The sequence below is a fragment of the Neoarius graeffei genome, chromosome 11 (genome assembly GCF_027579695.1).
Source record: "Neoarius graeffei isolate fNeoGra1 chromosome 11, fNeoGra1.pri, whole genome shotgun sequence".
NCBI lineage: Eukaryota > Metazoa > Chordata > Actinopteri > Siluriformes > Ariidae > Neoarius > Neoarius graeffei.
Genome location: NC_083579.1, coordinates 7,240,333 through 7,264,334, shown reverse-complemented (window position 1 = coordinate 7,264,334; position 24,002 = coordinate 7,240,333). Strand labels below are relative to the sequence as shown.

At 42.7% G+C, this 24,002-nt stretch overlaps 1 protein-coding gene across 1 annotated transcript in view; it reads left to right on the top strand.

Annotated features, from left to right (window-relative positions):
• Nucleotides 1-304: 304 nt before the first annotated feature.
• The window catches only part of wdr43 (WD repeat domain 43), a 65,904-nt gene continuing 42,206 nt past the window's right edge, over nt 305-24,002 (top strand). Inside the window, exons 1-4 of the mRNA XM_060933343.1 lie at nt 305-573; nt 13,756-13,893; nt 14,841-14,962; nt 22,446-22,566. Of these exons, the coding sequence (XP_060789326.1) occupies nt 355-573; nt 13,756-13,893; nt 14,841-14,962; nt 22,446-22,566 (600 nt within the window). The 5' untranslated portion in view covers nt 305-354. The remainder of the gene's footprint in view (nt 574-13,755; nt 13,894-14,840; nt 14,963-22,445; nt 22,567-24,002) is intronic.

The following is a 24,002-nucleotide window of genomic DNA, read 5'->3' as shown; positions in this document are numbered from 1 at the left end:
TATTGGATCATTTTCCTGAATAAATAAATGACCAAGTATAATATTTTTCTCTCATTTGTATCTACTTTTAGGACTTGTGTGAAAATCTGACGATGTTTTAGGTCATATTTATGCAGAAATATAGAAAACTCTAAAGGGTTCACAAACTTTCAAGCACCACTTGATATATCCAAAAAAAAAAAAAAAAAAATTCCCACGGACACGACGTCTTCGCTCGCTTTCCGCGCATGCGCGTTGCTTTCTTCACGGATAGCACGTGTTACCGTCCCACCCACTCTCTGTTGCTCCTCCTTCTTCTCGTGCACGCGCACGCAAGCAAACCAAACCAAACCAAACCAAGCGAGCGCACTGAGAATGGCGGCCGACGGAGGCTGTGTTTTTTCTTCATCAGCGCCGACGCTGCCGTGCTCCTTCTCGCCGAAATCGCGGCACTACCTCGCCGTGTGCGCGCAGGACGGCCGCTTGCGGATCTGGAACGCCGACTCGCGCGCGCTGCACCGGGAATACGTGCCTTCCGCGCATCTCAGCGCCACTTGTACTTGCATCGCCTGGGGACCATGCCGAGCGACCAAGGTACACGGGGGCCCGGGCCGTATCCTCAACTGCGCCTCGCTCACTCACTCGCGCGCACTTCATTATCCGCCATGACAGTATAATCACCATGGCGTCTCGCGCACAGTAATCCACACTACCTAGCGCCCTAGGTTTCGATTTGACACACGACGTCAGTTTTTTTCATTCCAAACCCAGACAGGCCTGCTGCTACACTCACACACACTATGCTAACTTCGCTAGCTCGGATTTCTGTGCTTGTACAACCTTTATGACCGCGCTTAGATCACTCCAGCCGTGTTTTAAGACATTTAAAAATGACTTGAGACGCTATTCGCGAACATTTAATCTTGTCCGAGATTATTTCTAGATAGCACGGTTAGCTTTTAGCACCCCGTAGTGAAACGCACATGTGTTACTGACGCACATGTTCACCTCCGAGATGATGGCCTCAGGGCTTTCCTTTCTTTCTTTATTTCTGTTTAATCCTGGGTGTTTGGTTAGGATTTGGTGCAGTTGTAGTTTATTGTTTCCTGTGTCTTTGTTCGTTTGAAGTTATAATATCATGTTTTGCTGTTAAAGCTTTTCTACTAATCGTGTAATATGTTCATTTTGACTTTATGCTAACTCTAATACCAGACTCTTTTTATTAATAAATGGTGTTTTATCAGTGGGGTTTTCTTTTCTTCTTCTCTAATCTTCTCTTCTGACTGAAATTCAGCAGGTGGTGGAGAGCTCAAACTTCTGGGGGAAAAGTTCAGGATGAGTAAATTTGAGTTAAAAAAAAACACAGTACAGGTTTAATTTTGAGCATCATAGGAACATATTTAAGGCATTTTGGGGCTTTATGTTCTAAACCTTTTCAACCTTGACCCACTAGATTTTGGAGACACATCATATTAAACATCACCTTCTACTTAGACTGTTTACTGTTGTTTGTTTGTTTTTATTTTTTTTAATTCATTGAACTTTAGCTTAAACCCTTAGTTTAAAGTGACCGCTCATTTCGAGTTCTAATTAAATATTATTGATGCTAAATTGCTAATAAATTTAAGAGACCACTCTTGATTATATACAGTACAAGACTATTAGAGGACCTGAAGGCAATTTTTTTTTATTATCGAAATTCAGTTTCTCATTTTATTAAATATCGGAATGTATTTTTGGTTGCTGTTTTGTCACTGATGTAGCAAGTTGAGTGTTTGAAATATGCTCTGTAATATATCAGTCCATATGTCAAAGCGATGGCCGTAAACAAGATTCATTGAGACCTGTGCGAGACATCGTAGGATGGAAGTAAAACGTACAAAGTGGCCAACATTCCGTGCCCGAAATCAGGGTTGTTTTACAATCAGGGTACGCAGGCTAAAAATCACATTTAACACTTATCTTCAATATCAAAAGGCTTGACTAAATAAACTTTGTTTTTTTGTAGCCCTGTGATACCGTAGCTCTATTTACCATGCAAAAAAAAAAAAATTGGTGATAACGTTATTTTTGGTGAATGTATGGCAATATGTCATATTCAGCAAAATTACTCGTGTCATTTAGAACAAGTGCTTTTTTGACCACAGGTAGCTCCAAAAGGGATGCACTTACATCATTCTTTATACCATAAAACAAATATTTGCTTCCATATCATTGGAAACATAGGTAAGTTTTAATGTTGAATAGGGATCGACCGATGTGTTTTTTTCAGGGCCGATACCGATATGTGCAACCGATAAATGTAAACATTATAATTCACATGAAATTAAACATGGCACACACTGAGACAGACCTTCATATCCATGAAATGTATGTTTAATTGTAAAATTGAACATGAAATTTTGTGCAGGGAGATGCCAGCAGTATTTGTACAATAAAGTCAAACATTAGTTAGAATAAAATGAGAAATAAAATAATAATAAAATATTCACCAATAAAAAAATAAATCACTCCCTACTATATTACAGCTCACCATTTTCAGTGGAAAATAAATGAAAATACACTCTGGATTTTTTTACACTAAGAACTAAGTAAGACTTGCCAACTTCAAGTAGTTTTTAAATAAATCAAGTGTAGGGAGCTGCCTGCAGCATTTTTTAAAAAGTAAAATCAAACGTAAAGTCGGCTATCACTCCCTATTATGCAACAACTTAACAAGTAACCATCTACATTCTAATGCTTTTAATGCCCAAGCCTAATATTCCCAATTTAGGAGGGTTATATTGTAGTGAAGGAAGCATTACATGTAGTTTCAGCGAGACTAGTTGGTTGTAGGCTAATTCAAGTGCTTCCTTCTGTAAGCTAAGTTTGCCTGGCTACACAGATGCAAATGGACAATTTTAACGAGTAGTAGATGAAGAATGTAAACATATAATGATGTTGTGCTTTTGCAACTTGTGTGTTTGTGACTTATTGCAGCAAAAGCAGCGTGTCCTTACCTTGAAGTGGGATCTGCTTCTGCCCGAGTGCCCGTACAGGCGCCTTGAAACAGTTCACAGCGTTTAGCTACGCGTGTTGATTGGCTGTATCCCTTGTGCCACTTCTGCCCGAGTGCCCGTACGGCCGCCTTGAAACCGTTCACAGCGTTTAGCTACACGTGTCGATTGGCTATAATCTCTTGTGCCAAACAAATCAGATGTTGTGGTGGGCGGGACCGTGTTCTTGAACTCAGAGAGGCGAGTGCAGGAAAGGACGTGCAGTGACAGTCGCGTTAGGAACAAAATGGCTGCAAAAAGGCATGTTATCGGCATATCGGTGGAAATTATGGCCGATACCGATAACCCTAAAAATGCAGAATATCGGCCCGATATATCAGCCAGGCAGATTATCGGTCGACCCCTAATGTTGAATGCCAGTAAGTTTTCAGACTATTTTGATCAAATTAGTATGCAATTGTGTCAAAAAAATGTCCTCTCCGAGATGGCTAATTTTTCAATATAAAATAACGTGGCATGTTTCATAATTATTTGACACTGCTGTCAACCAGAGGGTTGAAAAATTGACTTTCCCATATTTTGAATTAAAGTATGTTTTCATTGAGAGTAGTATCCAGCTGATAAGAGTGCCAAAAATCTAAGAAAAAAAAACCAGTGTTTCGGTACTTTTTTTGACCAATGAACATGCTAAGTCAGCAATAGTTACATACGGGACCAAGGCCCTTACCGCACCCAGAGTAATACAATAAAAGGCCAAAAAAGATCTGATATTGATTTCTGATGTTGATTTCAGATTGTCTGATGAAATGGTCTTAATATGGCTCTAAGACATTCTATCAAAACCATAGTTTGGCTTACCTGACAAATAGTTAGAGCTACAATTTCAGTTACGTACGGGACATTTGATGAAAAATTCAAAAATGTCAGCCCTATGATTGCTCTCACATTACAGAACTTTTTGTCCAAGCGAGGTAGCTCACTAGGCTTAGACATGAAAATTGATACTTTTTCTAATAAAATAAAGTAATCAAAAAACTTTCTGATGCCTCTGAGGACACTTTCTAATCCCCCTAAGTTACTATATAAAATCATTAAGTTACGTATGGGACAAACCTCTCATTTTCCATTCTAAGCCCATGTGGAATGAAGAATTGTTTATTGATCTAATCATAACCTCTTCGAATTATCGACAACATTATTCACTTTATCCCTCTGGCATCTGGTCTATGAAATCCATAATTTTACAAAAATTCTGAAGACTGAAAAAATCTGGTTACATACGGGACAATTTCAATTCCAATTTTGCATAGGCAGTCAGGAAGTCACATAATCACATTGAAGTTCTTTCCTTGTGAGGGATGATAGAAATAATGTCATATTATCATAAAATGACCAGATATTAGCAGTTACTTTAGTTAGGCATTCTTATTGGCAAAACTATTAGTTTAAAAAGAAAATTTTTGCTTGGCGTTACAAAAATATGTAATTACATATAATGAAAAAATTTTTTTTTGTTTCAAATACCAAATAAATTCTATCTGGTTTCCACAATATTTCAAGAATTCCTTGTGACTTAACATTAAGGATTTTTTAGTGGAACAGCTTCGAATTGGAATGGGCATTTGTAAAAATAGATGCATCATCTCAGGTTGACGCAAATTGAGGGAAAACAGGTTATGTACAGGACACATCAGGTGAATTTCTATCCACACCGGTGCCTTTATGCAGGAACAGTTGGTTTTTTTTTTTTTTTTTTTTTAGATTGCACAATAGGTCTATAGTTGAAACTAGAAACAAAAAATAAAATGCCATGGCCTATGCATTATCTTTTCATTAGCCTGTTACAGAATTTCAGTCCTTGGTGTCAAATTTTTGTGAAATATGCCATATCTAAAATGATTATTTTCATCCTAAAATGTGGTCAAGATATTGGGACATAAATATTAGAGACAACTAACACAAAGCTTACAGCCTTATATTTAAAAGCACTATGGAAGTAGCGGATTCTGAATTGTCAAAAAAAATGTCCTCTCCGAGAATCACTTCATTTGTTTCTCCCAGCCCTGCTTAAAGCTACACTTAATCTTCTTTATCTTATAGCAGATTACACAAAACTACCATACACACATGTCAAAAAATTACCTGAAATCTGTTCTTTAACTTGTCCTTCACTTAAAAACTGGTACAAGAACCAGTTTGAATCAATTTGAATTTTGGACCCCTGTGACATAAACTTTGTACCCTGATTGTAAAACAACCCATCACTCACTTGTTCACTACTCCCTATATAGGGAATCTCTGTATAGAGGACTATACAGTGAGCTCATTGATAAAATGATGAAGGAGGAACCTTTATTTGTCACATGTACACTTCAAGCACAGTGAAATTCATCCTCTGCATTTAACCCATCTGAAGCAGTGAACACACACCCAGAGCAGTGGGCAGCCATACTACAGCGCCCAGGGAGCAGTCAGGGGTTCGGTACCTTGCTCAAGGGCACTTCAGCCCAAGGCTGCCCTATGTTAACCTAAGTGGATGTCTTTGGACTCTGAGGAAACCCCACGCAGACACGGGGAGAACGTGCAAACTCCATACAGAAAGGCCCTCGCCAGCCGCTGGGTTCGAACCCGGAACCTTCTTGCTGTGAGGCGATCGTGCTAACCACTGCACCACCGTGCCGCCCTATATAGGGAGTAGTGAACGAATGAGTGATTTTGGACACGGAACATTGGCAGATGTTGGTTACTTTGATTTCCGCTGTACGTTTTACTTCCGTCCTACGATGTCTCGTACAGGTCTCAACGAATCTCGTTTACGGCCATCGCTTTGACATATGGACTGATATCATGTAGCATATTTTAAACACTCATAACTCGCTATAGCAGCGATCAAAAATGCATTCCTATATTTAATAAAATGAGAAATAGAATTTCGATAATAAAAAAAATTTGCCTCCAGGTCTTCTTTAATACAGTCTTGTACTGTATATAATTAAGAGTGGTCTCTTAAATGTATTAATCAGTCATTATAATTGTTTTTCGAACAATTTCAAAAAACAATTTTGAACACCAGTCCATCACGCTGGTATTTCCATCATTGCTGTCGCACAATTAAAACCAGATCAGTCAGCTGATGGGTTTTCGAAATAATAAATACATGCATGTGTTTTTGTGATAAATCCATATTATACTGAGCGTATTTCCCACATTAATCAATACAAAGTACCTTCGTCTTTCAGTTTTTTTTTTTAAATCCAGGCTGAATACTTTCTTCTTTGCTGTTGCCTTTCATTAAATCAAATTTGAGACTTTTGATTTCTTTCAGCGTGACCGCAATGCATGATGGGATATATTGCTTTGGTTAGTGACCATCGTTGTACACTACTTTTCATGATGCGTTGTGGGATACTTTGAGTGCGCTATATAGGGTGTAAATAATCCTCGCTAAAGTTTCCGACAGCACTACAAAATGGCGTCCTCACTATACAGTGCCCTATACAGTGAGTAGGGAGCAATTTCGGACACGGGGGTTGTCAAAAGGCGCGCGTGCCCTCTTTCGAATGCTGATGTGATCAAGCCGGAAGCTTTTTGTTTTGATAGCAATCAGGAAAGTTTGGAAAAAAGTAGGCAGTAATCGTCATTTAAACTCGTTTTTGTGCAGTATTTCGTTTGGAAACATTTTTCAAAATGGCGGCTCTGACACGTCAAGTTTTGAAGTCTCGCACAAGTCTTGTGAAGATCACGCGGATAAGCGACGCCTGCCGTGGACCAAACGAACTAAATTCAACACGGCTAAAAACCGAATAGGCTGATAAGTATAATATTATTTACAATTAGTTGCCAGTACGAGTCACGATATAAGGTTACTAAAACCTAAAGTGTAATTGAATAACATGTTAGTTAAGAAATAAAGCAAGTTTAAAAATGATTTCAGTTCTCCTTTAAAGTCTTAGGCACCCTATTTTTTAGTCCTGTACAAACTTTTTTTTTAAAAGGGCCTCTACATTATTGAATCAGCACTAAAACAATTTTAGATTTCCAAACCTAAGTACAAAATGAAAAGGCTTGTGATGGTTTAGCCCCCAGTTTATTCGCCCCATCTTGGGCATGGGGCTAAAACACCGTACGTGATTTTAGAAGGCATTACAAAAATTTCTTAATTTTGTTTCAAATAGCTTTATTTGATTTAGATGATCTTCAAAAGATCGGCAAAAGCCAAAATATAATAAGTAGGAGAAGTTAAAACTTATTTATTTTTTTCGCTGTCCGGTTTCCATCAAATCCTGCGCTCTGACTGGCTGGCGAGCGGGTCCGTATCCTACGATATGGACCCCGGTTACGGACCCTGGTTATGGACCTCTGGCGACTCACACGTTCACAACAACAAACATGGTAGCAATTTTTGTCAACATTTATCTTATTTTATAAGATTTATAAGATTTTTATCCAAAATCTTATTAATTTTGCCAGCATTTCTCAGCATAATAGCATTAATTTTACATCATGGATAGCGATAACGACAGTCTTCACAGCGAAAGCGAGTTTTACTCCCCTGAGGAAGAAGAAATAAAAGCAAACATTTCAGGAGAAAGCTAAAAACCTGTAACTGTTGCTAACGCCGAGCAAAAACATGGCTGAATCCTGAATGACTCAATTTTGTATAAATAGGGGACTACATAGGCGGCAAAATGTAGGTTTTTTTTTTCCCTGCCATGGAAGTGCACTTGTATACCGAGGAGGAAGCCATTTGCATTACAGCCGTGAATGAGGATTCAAAATGGCGGCTCGGCTCGGTTTTCTCTTTCGTGCGCTCTCGTTTTCTGTTAGAATTTGGTAAAGAAAAAAAAATTATTTACCAGCTTAAGGTCGATCCGTATGGTGAAATACCGTGACCTCGGCCTTACTTTCAAGACCTCGGCCCAAGAATTTCACAATACGGATCGACCTTAAGCTGATAAATACCATATGTATTTGTGACTTGCTACGAAATAAGAGCGGTTTTGATTGTGTTTACGTGCATGTTGAAGCTTGCAGGGGCTTCAAAGTTTGGGAGAATAGCAGGGTACAATTTACAGCAGGGTGCAAAATGGTAAAATGTCTGCCAGCGGCAGACATAATGCACGTAAAGCGTGCAGGGATATATATATATATATATATATATATATATATATATATATATATATATATATATATATATATATATATATATAAAAAAATGAGTGATTCCACGCTTATGGGTACTGAAATGGGGACATGAACTTATTCACCTAAAACCATTTCTCTTTTTACCATCAGGTCACAAAACATGTAATCTTTAATGAATGATATGTTAAAAGATAACTTTAATTTTCTGAGATGTAATAAAAACATATTTATATGCCAAAGTCAAGCCTATGAGTTCCAAAATGATGTCTGTTACATTACTTCTGTTACGATTGTCCATCTCGCGTCTGTTACAAATTAATTACAATCTAGCTATATACCATGTTAATCTTATTGAAAGAATGTGTATGTTTATTCTACTACACATGTTTATTAATTATATTTGCTAAAACATCACCTTCCTATGTTTCAAAAAGTAATTCTACATTGTTAAAATTGAGAATATATATGTCCACAACACTTCTGTTGCGTTCTGACTTTGGCATATAAATGTTTTTATTACATCTCAGAAAACTAAAGTTATCTTTTAACATATCATTCATTAAAGATTACATGTTTTGTGACCTGATGGTAAAAAAAAAAAGAAATGGTTTTAGGTAAATAAGTTCATGTCCCCATTTCAGTACCCATAAGCGTGGAATCATATATATATATATATATATATATATATATATATATATATATATATATATATATATATATATATATGAATGAGAGAGAGATGCAAGCATGAATTTTTCATGGGGCGGGATGGTTTGGAACAGGCCATCTAAAATTGGGATAACATTTTACCCGGGACGGGTATTTGAGGCGGGTCGTCTAGCTTAATCTTGATTAGCGTTGTTACGCACGCCAGTGTTTCCCACAGAAATTTTGGAGACTATGGGGGAGGCGTGGGGGTTGTTTAAAATTGAGTGATATGTTAAATATTAAGTTATTACTGAAAAACTATTGATTAAAAAAAAGACACTGAGAAATGGTCCTATGAACAACTTTACCAGTATAAAAGATTACCAGGACTACAAAAATGCAGAAAAATAGGCTTTACTTATCCAAATGCACCTGTTGGTTCAAAAGTTAAAGTGCAGAGGACCTCACAGCACAACATGAAGTTACCTTAAAATATAATATAAATGCCTCAGCTTTCATGTAAGAAAAAACACTATTAATACTAGTACTGTGTGCAGGCAGTCTCTCCTGAAGACTAAATTAAACAATAATTATAAACTAAAATAAATGGCTCAGGCTTCATAGAAGAAAAAAAACAATTTGAACAGAATCTCTCAGTATGATGCTGAAGCTGCCTAAACAATGGAAAATAAAATACCATTTTGGTAAAAACGTTGGCATCCATTAATTTCTTGTATTAAGTAAAAAAAAAAAATATGTTGCCAGATACTGCTGACGTTTTACAGCCCAAAATATGTTCAAAACCCGCCAAAATGCACTTAAAACCGCCCAAATTGGGCGGGAAACCACGCAAACTGGCAACACAGGCGGCAGTAATGGCTGCACTCGTGTCGAGGATGTAAACACAGTTGACGCGGCAACGGACATACATGACGTAGTGGATGTAATTTACGTTCACAACTTTTTTTGCTTTTTTTTTTGTCAGAAATATTTAATATTAAATTTTGTGACTCGACTGACAATAGCCGGCGGCATAACAAGCCATAGCCAGCGATTTGCCGCCGGTGACCGGCTACTTTTCAGACCGCTGTTGATGATTTGATTTACTTACTTTATTGATCCCAAGCTGGGAAATAGTTTTCTTGTAGCATCAAGTTATCAGACACAGCGCTCGAAACTAACGGTGTCCCGACGTCCCGGGGACCATAAAAAATGTCATCGGGACACAAAATTATCATATCTGGGACAATCCCGGGACAATGGAAAAAAATAGATCTAGAAAAAAAGTTCTACATTAATATTATTTACAAAGCCGTAACACATACGTAGACATTCACCTAATTTGTCAATTTTAATTTTAAAACGTTAACAGCGAAAAATACATAGTAGCTACACTTTCGATGCACCTGCATCCGTAGGCTACAGAGCAGCGCATTCTGTTCTAGAATCTTCGGCCGGAGTCCGCATTATATGGACTTGGAATGGAATTGCTACCGCACACGCTGCGCCGACTCTTGCCAGAACAAAAATGCTGAAGTGGTTGAAGCGGACCGACCGCGGGGAAGAAACTGAAAGCCCAGACATAACGTCTCCGGGACCTTCAGGATCCAAAGTGTCCTCGCCTGGTCTGCAGGCAACGCTAGCAACTGAATGAACTTAATGAACACTGTTAGACACGTTATAAAATACAACAGGAATGATGTGGCTGGATAACGGAAAAAAATGGATAAAATGGATAACGGAAAGTTCATAAAATGGATAACGGAAAGTTCATAAAATGGATAACGGAAAGTTCATAAAATGGATAACGGTAATGGATAACGGAAAGTTCATAAAATGGATAACGGTAATGGTGAAAATTATAAGTTGGCCTTATAAGTGCCAACAGATATTCAAGGTATAAGTAGATGAAATGAACATAAAAGGGCTCTTATTTTCAACTAAAGTGTACTGCAGATGTAGGGAGTTGAAACATTTTCTGAATGAGCTAGTTGGCCCCTTTAAATAAACGGGTATCTATTCATACAGTGAGATCGCCAAAGTTTAATAGACTGAAAATGCAATAACTGTAATTTTGAAGTAGATGATGTATAGGACGTGTCGCTTGTGTCTTGTGACTTATTGTAAAAATGATATAAAGGGTTCAAAATCGCATAGTTACAAATATAATAGTAACTTCATATGATAATATTAACCACTGGTTATTTCAGAGAGGAAAAAAATGGGGACACTGTTGCTTCCATTCGGGACAATACAACACAGAATTCGGGACCACTGGGGGGGACAAAGAAAAAAAGTTAATTTCGAGCCCTGATCAGACATGTGAAAAGAGAGAATTAAAAAAAAAAGGTTCCAAGAACAAGCAGACTATAAAATATACAAATAAGTGTTTGTGAATAGTGCTAAAAACAAGAATTGAGATAAATGAAGATAAAAACTGTGCAAAAGAGAATACCGTCAGCAGTGAAATCCTGATACGAAGCACTGAGTTCAGGTCAACTTTTCATATTTTGGAGGAAGGATTCTCGCTTGTTTGTCATCTGATATGTGACACGACTGCACACACTAAAGACAAAAGGAATTCAAAATCACTCCAAATTATTACCAGTAGGGCTGTAACGATATGCGTATCGAAATCGTGATACGCAGAGCCACGATCCGTATTGCGATACAAGAAGGCAGAATCGCGGTACACCCTTTCAAACTTCTCCTCAGCCCAAAAACAGAGGCGCTTCCAAACTTCAATTTATGAATACTTTACTTTTTATTTAAATTACATTTTAAACTTACTTAAATTACTTTTATTTTTTTATATCTATTAGTAAGTCGTTTTTTCGCCGACCTGCGACAATCTTCTGCGAGCCACGCAACGTCCACACTCGCCACTGGCAGAGCATTCATTTCTTTTAAGCGGTCGCCATTCTGGTTGCGACGCGGGGAGCGAATCTGTAAACAAGCAGCTCGTTGGCTGGCTAGGTGTGCCACAAGCCAATCACAATCACTTGACCGGAAAGGCATGCAGTGTTGCCAGATTGGGCAGGTTTAGGTGCTTTTTGGCTGGTTTTGAACATATTTTGGGGTGGAAAACGTTAGCAATATCTGGCAACACTGAAGGCATGTCTGCTTGGGCGGAAGCCTTCTGCGGCAGTTACATTTTGACACGCGAGCAATGTTTCACTATAAAAATTCCGTAATTTCCATCTGTTTTCCGCGATCACAGAAAATCATTGGCCCTATGAGAGTGAGACAGTGAGAGAGCCACCCCCCCCAAAAAAAAATCTTAACGGATTTACACGATTTGGAAAAATGACTTTTTCAGAACCGAAAAAACCAGAGCTTCCGGCTCAACAGTATTATTTTGAGAAATAAAACAATCTTTGGATATACATTTGTTCATTTTTGCATACATATTACTCATTCTCTGCAGTGGTCTGAATTATTTGTTATTAAATAGTTAATGTGAGTAAGTAAATGTTAATAAGTCAAATTTACTACTTTTTAAAAAAACGTTTTTAAAAAAATCGTGGGCGTATCGAATCGTGGGTCAAAAATCGCAATGCGAATCGAATCGTGAGTTGGGTGTATCGTTACAGCCCTAATTACCAGTGATTAATTATTCACGTCAGATGGTACTAAAGATGAGAATTCGGCATCACGCCGAATTATTACTGGCGAGCAGGAATATGTTTCTTAGAACAGCGATCAGATCTTTATAGTGTCCTCTGCGACAGCTCTGTCAAGCTGCAGAGACTTAAACATGCAAACCCGTGATCTGATGGCCCTTTTCCACTACCCTTTTTCGGCTCACTTCAGCTCGCTTCAGCTCACTTCAGCCCGACACGGCTCGCGTTTCGACTACCAAAAAACAGCACGACTCAGCTCGCTTCAGCCCTGCTTAGCCCCTAAAACTCGCACGGTTTTGGAGTGGGGCTGAAGCGAGCCAAAGCGAGCCGAGTGAGGCTGGGGGCGTGAGCAGACACTCCCCTGTGCACTGATTGGTGAGGAGGAGTGTCCTCACATGCCCACACACGCCCCGCGAGCACGCTGGGATCTGTAAACACCGCAAACCCGGAAGAAGAATTACGAGAATTTCTGAAGCCTTATGCGCCTCGCCTCATCTATACGCTCTTGCCAGTATCTGTTGGCGTTGTCGGTGACAACAAGCCACAGCACCAAGACCAGCAACACTAACGACTCCATGTCCTCCATGTTTATTGTTTACTATTCGGGTCGTGAGACTACCGCTTAAAAGCTCACTGATGTCACTGTGTGCGCTGCTTAACGACATCACGTGACGTCCACCCACTTTCGCTAACTCCACCCAATGTGTCCACCCACTTCCAGCCAGCACGGTTCAGCGCGGTTGTAGTCGAAATGCAACCCCAACAGCCCCGCTCAGCTCGACTCAGCACTGCACGGCTCAGCCCAACTCAGCTGCGTTTGTAGTGGAAAAGCGGCATTATTCAGCTTGCTAGCCAGAGTTTCTTTAACAATTGCTTTACAGAAGTCAAATGAAAAATCCAGTCAAAAATTTGGTCAAATTTTCCTTTTTTTAAAAAAAAAAAAAAGGTCTGTTGTCTAATGATCCATCATAGACATGTTTGATCAACTCTGTTCATGTTTAAACATGCGGCTAAACCACCGGATGACAATTTAAAATGTTACAGAAGAATATTTGTATCGGAGACCTGGATCTCCATCCAGGACCCCGTTTTAAGAAGCAAAGGTGTAAATGTTCTGGTTCTGGTGAGCTCCTGTATGGACTTCACAGATGGGATGGAACACGCAAGTGCAAGTCAACTGAGCAGGATATTCATTTTTAAACAGGGATGATGGTTTTGGATGATGTTACCCAGATCAGCTGTTTCCAGACAACTAAACCACGTCACGACGGGGCTTTTACTTCCTGGGTCGGGTTCGATGATGACTGATTTCTTTAACCCTGTTATGTAACGTGTGTTTTTTTTTTTTTTTTTTTTTTTTATAGGAGGGGCCTCAGAGGAAGAAGAGGAAGTCGGAGGCAGGTCCGGCGTCGGCTCAGCAGGTGGATCTGCTGGCTCTGGGTACAGCAGCGGGCACCGTCCTCATCTACAGCACAGTGAAGGGAGATCTCCACTGCACTCTGGTACGACACGGCCGGGGTTTCGCTTCACTTCTGATCAAACGCTGACTAACACCATTAGCTGGTTTATCTCTGATCACATTCCTCTCGAGTGCCGGTGTTAAAAATCCTGATGATGGAAACTCTCTCAGGAAAGATAGACTTTTATTAAATCCATATCAGAAGCCAAGTCAGTCTGCAGTCTAACCAAACCTCAACATTTTCTATTGGTCAGTCTGTCTCGTGCTTCTCTATTTATTTATTTATTTCCCCCATGACCGAGCCAAACATTCCAGTCCATGAATGCACAATTGAGGAAGAGTTAAAATACATGATAAGAAGTGATACATCCTGAACAACACATGCTATTCAGAAAGACTTTGGCCAGACCAGAATAACATAAGATATAAAATGATGCACAATGCCGGTGCGCAGTTGAGCAATACACACTTGAGAAAATAATATTCAGCAATAACAAGCTTTCCGTCAGATCAGTTTCCATTTCTTTACTGTATGTACTTTAGTAATTACCATTCATAAATTATTTTATTACTTTTAATAGAATCAACTTCACTTACTTTTGATAAGATGAACATCATTGTTTTGTTGAATGTGAATAATTAATGAGCATGATTGTGTTTATAAATAAGACGCACTGTAATCTGTGTATCTCGGGAGAGTTATTGGATTTGTGATTAAGATGGAGCCGAGCCGTATTGATCACTTCTGTATCTCTAACACTCTGAAATGGGCTGCACTGCTTAGAGCTCATTAATCGTGTGTGTGTTTTGCATTTGGACCTGCGTCGTCATCATATTATAACACACACACTGCTTTCTCGGTCATTCTCGCTCTCTTATTGGCTCCCTCGCGTCTCTTTCTCTCTCTCACGCACGTGCGCACACGGCTTTCTCTACCATTCTTGCTCTCTTATTGTCGCTCTCTCTGTTCTTTCTCTGCCTCTCTCTCAGGATGGAGGGCACAGTGGAAGTGTGAACAGCGTCCAGTGGCACCCAGAAGAGTCTGTTCTGTACAGCGGCTCAGACGACACACACATCGTAGAGTGGGACCTGAAGACGGGCAAAACCCGCTGGTGAGGGGCACGAATGTGCCTTCTGTCTAATATTAATATAAAATAGGTGCATAATAACTGTAGAGATTAACACATGGGCCCCGACACTCATTTACCCGGAGTCTGAGTGTGAAAATGTCCAAGAACGCAATGAACTCTTCCTGACAGCTTAGACTGAGTGAACAGTGTTTAATATTAGAACATTTATAAAGCACTTTGAGCAAAAACTGAATTACAGTGGGGCAAAAAAAAAAGTATTTAGTCAGCCACCAATTGTGCAAGTTCTCCCACTTAAAAAGATGAGAGGCCTGTAATTTTCATCATAGGTACACTTCAATTATGAGAGACCGAATGGGGGGAAAGAATCCAGGAAATCACATTGTAGGATTTTTAATGAATTAATTGGTAAATTCCTTGGTAAAATAAGTATTTGGTCACCTACAAACAAGCAAGATTTCTGGCTCTCACAGACCTGTAACAACTACTTTAAGGCTGCTGGGCCATAGAAGGTTCACGCTGCATGCTGCACACTACACGCTACACGCGTGTAAAGAAAAGTGGACAAACGTAGCATGACTTGCTCTGGGCCATAGAACGGCGTTCACGTTGCACGCTGCACACTTCACGCGTGAAGCGTGAAATGAACATGCACACTTTTTTCTAGGCGTGAAGATGGAAATTCCAGTCAATGCATGCGGTCACCGCCGCGCCAGCCAATCAGAACGGGTCTAGGGAGATAACTCTATGCTTTCAGGGGAAAACTTCAGAAAAAATATAATTGAATGGTATAATTGAAAAATAGTTCTTCATCGGGATTGTCAAGCAGATTATAGAATGTTCGGTGAAATTCACCACGGGTTTCTCTCAGAAGGAAGTGTTCTCGGCTCCAAATTCTGTTCCTTTTTCTCTTCCTCTGTCTCAGTAAAAGCAGAATGAGGCAATCGTCGTCATCCGAAGAGTCCGTATTGTTGGTTACTCGGTCAAAGTAGAACAGACGCAACACGTGAACATCCAAGCATGAAGTTTAATGGCCCAGGGTCCGGTTCTTCACGTGAACGTGTAGCGTGTAGCATGCAGCGTGCAGCGTGAACCTTCTATGGCCCAGCAGCCTAAGAGGCTCCTCTGTCCTCCACTCGTTACCTGTATTAATGGCACCTGTTTGAACTCATCAGTATAAAAGACACCTGTCCACAACCTCAAACAGTCACACTCCAAACTCCACTATGGCCAAGACCAAAGAGCTGTCAAAGGACACCAGAAACAAAATTGTAGACCTGCACCGGGCTGGGAAGACTGAATCTGCAATAGGTAAGCAGCTTGGTGCGAAGAAATCAACTGTGGGAGCAATTATTAGAAAATGGAAGACATACAAGACCACTGATAATCTCCCTCGATCTGGGGCTCCACGCAAGATCTCACCCTGTGGGGTCAAAATGATCACAAGAACGGTGAGCAAAAATCCCAGAACCACACGGGGGGACCTAGTGAATGACCTGCAGAGAGCTGGGACCAAAGTAACAAAGGCTACCATCAGTAACACACTACGCCACCAGGGACTCAAATCCTGCAGTGCCAGACGTGTCCCCCTGCTTAAGCCAGTACATGTCCAGGCCCGTCTGAAGTTTGCTAGAGAGCATTTGGATGATCCAGAAGAGGATTGGGAGAATGTCATATGGTCAGATGAAACCAAAATAGAACTTTTTGGTAAAAACTCAACTTGTCGTGTTTGGAGGAGAAAGAATGCTGAGTTGCATCCAAAGAACACCATACCTACTGTGAAGCATGGGGGTGGAAACATCATTCTTTGGGGCTGTTTTTCTGCAAAGGGACCAGGACGACTGATCCGTGTAAAGGAAAGAATGAATGGGGCCATGTATCGTGAGATTTTGAGTGAAAACCTCCTTCCATCAGCAAGGACATTGAAGATGAAACGTGGCTGGGTCTTTCAGCATGACAATGATCCCAAACACACCGCCCAGGCAACGAAGGAGTGGCTTCGTAAGAAGCATTTCAAGGTCCTGGAGTGGCCTAGCCAGTCTCCAGATCTCAACCCCATAGAAAATCTTTGGAGGGAGTTGAAAGTCCGTGTTGCCCAGCGACAGCCCCAAAACATCACTGCTCTAGAGGAGATCTGCATGGAAGAATGGGCCAAAATACCAGCAAGTGTGTGTGAAAACCTTGTGAAGACTTACAGAAACGTTTGACCTCTGTCATTGCCAACAAAGTATTGAGATGAACTTTTGTTATTGACCAAATACTTATTTTCCACCATAATTTGCAAATAAATTCTTTAAAAATCAGACAATGTGATTTTCTGGATTTTTTTTTCTCATTCTGTCTCTTAGTTGAGGTATACCTATGATGAAAATTACAGGCCTCTGTCATCTTTTTAAGTGGGAGAACTTGCACAATTGGTGACTGACTAAATACTTTTTTGCCCCACTGTATACTGACAACAGCTGTCATCTCGGTGTGTGTATGAGAGATATATCAATCATATGACCGAGTGCATTGTGCTTTTTGCCAACTGCGCAGTACAACCTTCTGACCTTTCCTCTCTCTGAGGAAGAGTGTCCAGGTGCTCTGTTTCTGTCCACAAGGCTCATGTGATCTAATGATTTATACCACAGTGTGGATCAGTTCTCCAATCTGATTGGTCAGAAGGGTGGGCATTATTTTTATTACCTCACCGTTCGTAACATTCACGCACTCGTTCTGATACATTTATTGTTTATAGTAACAGCTCATACATGGTGTAGCAACTCTGGATTTGGGTGGAGCACAGCAGGCGAGAGTTGTTGGTCACACACAAACACTTTTTTTTTTTTTTTTTTCTTATTTCAGCTTTTCAGCATTCACTCACTCAACATGCACACATGCGTTGTGGTCGGGAGGGAGACCCTTTTCTCTGCTCTCTCCCTCCTTTTATGCTCCGTCCCTGTAACACACACGCACATTAATTGACAGCAGGTGGAATGACTTAGCCACTTACTTTCCCTGACCCTGCCCTCCATTCACAGACTGCTGCTTGGCTACGCCCCTGCTGCCACATACCCCCACTGCCTGACTCAGGCCGGGGAGCTGTCCGGCCTGAAGCTGACCTCCACCCCCCCCCACCCCCCCCCCCCCCCCCCCCCCCCCCCCACCCCGACAGGACAGGAAGTCCGCCACCACCATCTGTGGATCACCTCGAGCTTAAATGGCTGGAGGGAAAGATACCAACCGGTGATCCGCGCATTGGCATCCTTCATGCGGTGGAGCCACTGGAGGGGCGTGTGGTCTGAACAGAGTGTGAAAGGGCGCCCCAGCAGGTAGTATCGGAGGGCGAGGACCACCCACTTGATGGCAAGACATTCCTTCTCAATTGTGCTGTACTTGCTTTCACACATCGACAGTTTCCTGCTGATGTATAGTACGGGGCACTCCTCACCTTCCACCTCCTGGGACAAAATAGCCCCCAGCCCTTTGTCCGATGCATCAGTCTGCAAAATAAAGGGGAGAGAGAAGTCAGGGGAGTGTAAAAGTGGCCCCCCACACAGTGCAGCTTTTACCTCACAGAAGGCCTGTTGGCACTGCTATGTCCACTGGACTGGATCTGGAGCCCCTTTTTTTTTTTTAGTGAGATTGGTTAGCGGGCTGGTGAAGTCTGAATAATTAGGTAGAAACCTACAATAATAGCCAGCCAGCCCCAGGAACCGTCCCGCCTCCTTTTTGGTCTTGGGCCTCGGTCAGGCCGCAATCGCTGCAGTCTTGTTAATTTGGGGACGCACCTGCCCAATTGCACACTTTTTCGGGTTAGCTGTGAGGCCCGCTCGCCTCAGCGACTTTAGAACGGCCTTCAGGTGTTCCAAGTGCTGTGGCCAATCATGGCTGTAGATTATTATATCGTCCAGATAGGCAGCCACGTAGGCAGCATGAGGGCAGAGGACCCTGTCCATAAGCCGCTCGAACGTAGCAGGCGCCCCAAACAATCAAAAGGGAGCGTGACAAGTTGGTGTAAACCAAACGGTGTGGAAAATACTGTTTTCTCTCGGGGTAGAGGAGTCAAGGGGATCTGCCAATATCCCTTTGTTAGATCCAGTGTCGAATAAAAGCGAGCAGCACCTAACCGATCAAGCAACTCCTCAATGCGAGGCATTGGGTATGTGTCAAATTTAGACACCGCGTTGATCTTTCTATGGTCCACACAGAACCGGACCAACCCATCGGTCTTGGGAACCAGGACCACTGGGCTGCTCCAGTCACTCTGGGACTCCTCGAGTATGCCCATTTCGAGCATGGCCTCCAGTTCGTCCCAAACCACCTTTTTCTTGTGTTCGGGCAAGCAGTAAGGGCGGCTATGCACTACCACCCCGGGGGCGTTTCGATGTGGTATTCTATGAGGTGGGTATGACCAGGAAGGGGCGGGAACATGTCGTAAAATTCCTTTTGCAACTTGGCCACCTCCGTGAGTTGGGCCGGTGAGAGGTGGTCTCCACAAGGGATGGTCCAAGATGTTATCTTTTTCACCTCCGGTCCCAGCTCCGCCTTCTCCGGGACTACTGACGCCAATGGCACAAGTAACCCCTCATTCCAGCGTTTTAAAAGGTTGAGGTGGTAGATTTGCAATGCCCTGCCCCATCCATTTGCCTAACCTCCTAGTCGACGTCCCCGACTTGCCGTGTGACCTCGAAGGGTCCTTGCCACTTGGCAACCAATTTGGAGCTCGACGTGGGCAATAATACGAGCACTTTGTCTCCTGGCGTGTGAACTCTAAGACACGTGCCCCTGTCATACAGCTGGATTTGATGTTCTTGTGCCTGCTGCAAATTCTCCTGGGTTAGGTGTGTGAGGGTGTGGAGTTTTGCGTGCAGGTCAAGAACATACTGGATTTCATTTTTGCTAGGTCAAGGTCCCTCTTCCCAATTTTCCTGTAGCATGTCCAGAATGTGACGTGGCTTATGCCCATATAATAATTCAAATGGAGAGAACCTTGTGGAGGCTTGCGGGACCTCTCGTACTGCGAATAACAGGGGCTCGAGCTACTTATCCCCAATTACACGCATCTTCACTTACGAATTTCCGGATTATGTTTTTGAGGGTTTGGTTAAATCGCTCTATTAAGCCATTTGTTTGTGGGTGATAGACACTAGTGCGGACAGACTATAATCCCTAATAACCCATATAGATCGTGCAGTGTGCGTGACATAAACGAAGTGCCTTGGTCTGTCAGGATTTCTTTCGGAATCCTGACCTGGGACATAAAGCAGAACAGCTCTTCCACAATACTGCATGCTGAGATATTGTGGAGAGGCACTGCTTCCGGATATCGCGTTGCATAGTCCACCAGAACTAAAATAAAGCGATATCCCCGTGCTGACCTATCTAATGGCCTGACGAGAGCCATCCCAATTCGCTCAAACAGGGTCTCGATTAGAGGAAGAGGGTGCAAAGGCGCTTTTGGAGTGGCCGTGGGATTTTACTAATTGGCATTCACGGCACACCGCACACCACCACCGGACAACCCCGTGAATCCCTGGGCCATTATTCGGGCTAGTGTTTTATCTTGCCCTAAGTGTCCAGCCATGGGATTAAAGTGAGCCGCATGGAATACGAGTTCCCTACAGCTCTTTGGGATTAACAATTGGGTTATTTGCTCACTAGTTTGAGTGTCCTGCGTCACTTGGTACAATCTGTCTTTAATAATAGCAAAATAAGGGAAGGTCAGTGCTGCGCTTGGCTGAAGAGTTTGACCATCGATTACTCTTGCTTGGTCAAACGCATGCCACAGAGTCTCGTCTCGGGACTGCTCTTATGGGGAATCCTCGAGAGAGGGAGGAGGAGCGGGCTGCTCCTCACTCTGACGCGGTGTTGACGTAGACGGCTCTGTGACAGCTTCTCCAGTCAGTGCCACACCGAAATCTTCCCGTGACCTACTAGTGCAGGACCCACTACGTGTTAAATATTCCATCAGCTTTTTAATCCCTGGCCAATCAGTACCCAAAATCAACGAGTGGGTGAGACGAGGACTAATCACCGCCTTTACTCTATGCATTTGGCCCCGGAATAGAATATGGACAGACACTAAGGGAAAACTGTGAACATCCCCGTGCGCACACAACACTTTCACCGCTTGTGCTCTCCCCAATGCCTCATCTTGCACCAAGAGTTGGTGAGTTGAGGTCTGATTACAACCAGAATCCACCAAAGCGTGATATGTATCCCTTTGAACACTTATCGGTATGCGATACATTCCAGCCCGATCGGGGGCAGTTTCTGGCGCGTCAGGGATCCGGATTACAGCTTCCACCTCCCTTGTGGAGCTCCGACTTTGGAGAAGCTCCGATTCCCTGCCACGCTAGCACACCGGCCAGGCTTTCCCTCTGCACTGGTGTTATGGGAGTCACTCACCTGAGGGGGAGACAACACAGACACGGAAGAGGGAGATGGGAGGACACCACGGGTGCGACAGGCCAGCTGGGGAGGAGCCGGCCGCTGTCTCCGCCGGAGGGGGACGAGAGATGGGGGGGGGAGAAGCGAAGTGAGAGGAGCCGCCTCGTCTGCCTGCTGTCGGAGCCACCTCCAGATGATCCTCCGCCAGCTCGATGGCTCGTTCCAGCGATGCCAGGCGATGACACTGGACCCATTCCGCTGTTCCTTCCAGAAGTCGAGAGATAAACTGTTCCAGTACCACCAGATCGACGATCTCGTCGGTGTCACGGTCTTCCGCCCTCAGCCACCATCGGCAGGCATCCCGGAGTTGCTGGCCGAGTGCAAACAGCCGGCCGACCTTCTCCAATGCCAGCATCCGGAAGCGCTGGCGATTTATTGTTCTGAGGAGCGGCCGACTCGCTGCAGGATGGCTGGCTTTCCTCAGGTCGGCTGCGAGCTGAGCCTCGCCAGTCAGGAGCCGGGAGGAGGCGCGCTGCTCCAGCGGCCACCCCCAGGCCTCGGCTGCTTGCTCGATGAGGGTGAGGAATGCTTCTGGATCGTCCTGCGGGCCCATCTTCGTGAAAGTGCCGGCTGCAGTGGTCGACTTCCCGGCTGACGCAAGCAAGTGCCGGAATGCCTGGCGAACTTCCTGCTGGGCCAGCATCAAGGCTTCGAAGCATTGCTCTTGTTCCTTTCGGAGGGCGATCAGTGCTTGATGCTGGTTCTTCTGGGCAGTAGTGAGGGCAAGGATGAGCTCTTCAAATAGGGAGGACTCCGTGGGGTGGTTCCCTTCTGTGCTCCTGGGTTTTGGCACCACTGTAGCAGTTTCAGATGTGGGTGGAGCACAGAAGCATGGCAGGCACACTATGAAAATGATCTATTTCTTGTCGTGCTGTGTGACACCACCTCAGAGTGGAGGATGTTTCTATAACCGTGTGATCGGTTCTTATTTAATCGTCTCTGTGATATTTCAGTCATCGTATGTAGTGGTGTGTTTTCTGATCACGTCACCAGGTATGGTTGTTTTATGATGTGTGTTGCATATGAGAATTAAACGAATACTGACTCTGATGTGCGTTTTATTTCTGTTCAGTAAATGGAAAGCGGATCGAGCGGCCGTGACGAGTCTGTGTGTGAGTCCTGATGGCAAACTCCTGCTCTCTGCTGGAATGACCATCAAAATGTGGGACCTGGAGACCAAGGAGGTGTACAGGGTGAGTGTGTCTGTCTCTCTCTCTCTCTCTCTCTCACACACAGGGTTTTTTCTAGAAAAATTTAGTATGAGGGCGCTCACCATGGTGAGGGAGCGAAGCGACCGGGGGGGTGCCAGTTGTCCGAAAAATTGAGGCTACAATGGGACTTTCTGAGGCTATCTGAGAGCGAAATTGTAACAAATTGTCTGTCAACATTGAAAAAGAAAGAAGTAATCATCTTCTGCCCCAGACAGTCTTTGGCTTTCTTCCGTTTTGTGCCGCGGGATGCCATCTTTAAATGCCCAAGTGTCAACAAAAACAACTCGCGAACTACTTCTGTCAAAAGCTCCTGCACCGGTGGGTGAAAAGTCAGTCTCGAGAAATCGCGCGAGAGCAGCCGCGACAAGTAAACAACAAGGCGCCTCAGTCTGGAAAATTCCAATTCGGGTTGTTTTTGCACCGTCTGGCGGTGTATCTACTATGATTGGAATATTTTTGGAGTAATTATGACGTATTTGATGATCGGACACATTGTCACGTGGTGTTGCTGGGATGTTTTCACGGAGAAAAGATCGTTTTGAGAAAGATTGCATGTTGTGCAGTAGCATACAAGTGTATGGCCTAAGTGTGACTTGGGGTTCAATCGGCATTTCGGTAAGGGGGCGCACGCCGAGAGTAAGAGGGCGCAGCGCCCCTGTTCCCCGGTTTAGACGAAAGCCTGACACACATGGGGTTGTATTACAGAAAACACTGGTTAATGCTAGTTAGGTAATTAATTGACTGTAGATATGATTAGTGAGCAAACTTTATGCCTGTTACAGTTGTAAATCTCTCACTTTTTAATGCGCTTGTTATCGTTTCTATTGCAGCAACTCGCACAGAGACTGGTGAGAGCAGACTGATGATATTAAGTGTTTATTGACAGACATTCAGCGTTTTATGGAAGGAATCTCCAGTGTCGGGGTAAATCTAAGTCTTCAGGACAGGAGTTTGTGCTTCGTGGTTTCTTGTAACGTAACACAAATTTGAGAGGGGGGAAAAAAAAGAGCCTGGGGAGGGATTTTCTTTTTTTATTTATTTATTTGAGTTGGTTTCCTGTAATAGCACGCATTTTCTTCTACATACAGTGGATATACAGTGATGCTTGAAAGTTTGTGAACCCTTTAGAATTTTCTACATTTCTGCATAAATATGATCTAAAACATCATCAGATTCTCACACAAGTCCTAAAAGTAAAGAGAACCCAGTTAAACAAATGAGACAAAAATATTATACTTGGTCATTTATTTATTGAGAAAAATGATCCAATATTACATATCTGGGAGTGGCAAAAGTATGTGAACCTCTAGGATTAGCAGTTAATTTGAAGGTGAATAGTCAGGTCTTTTCAATCAATGGGATGACAATCAGGTGTGAGTGGGCACCCTGTTTTATTTTATTTAAAGAACAGGGATCTA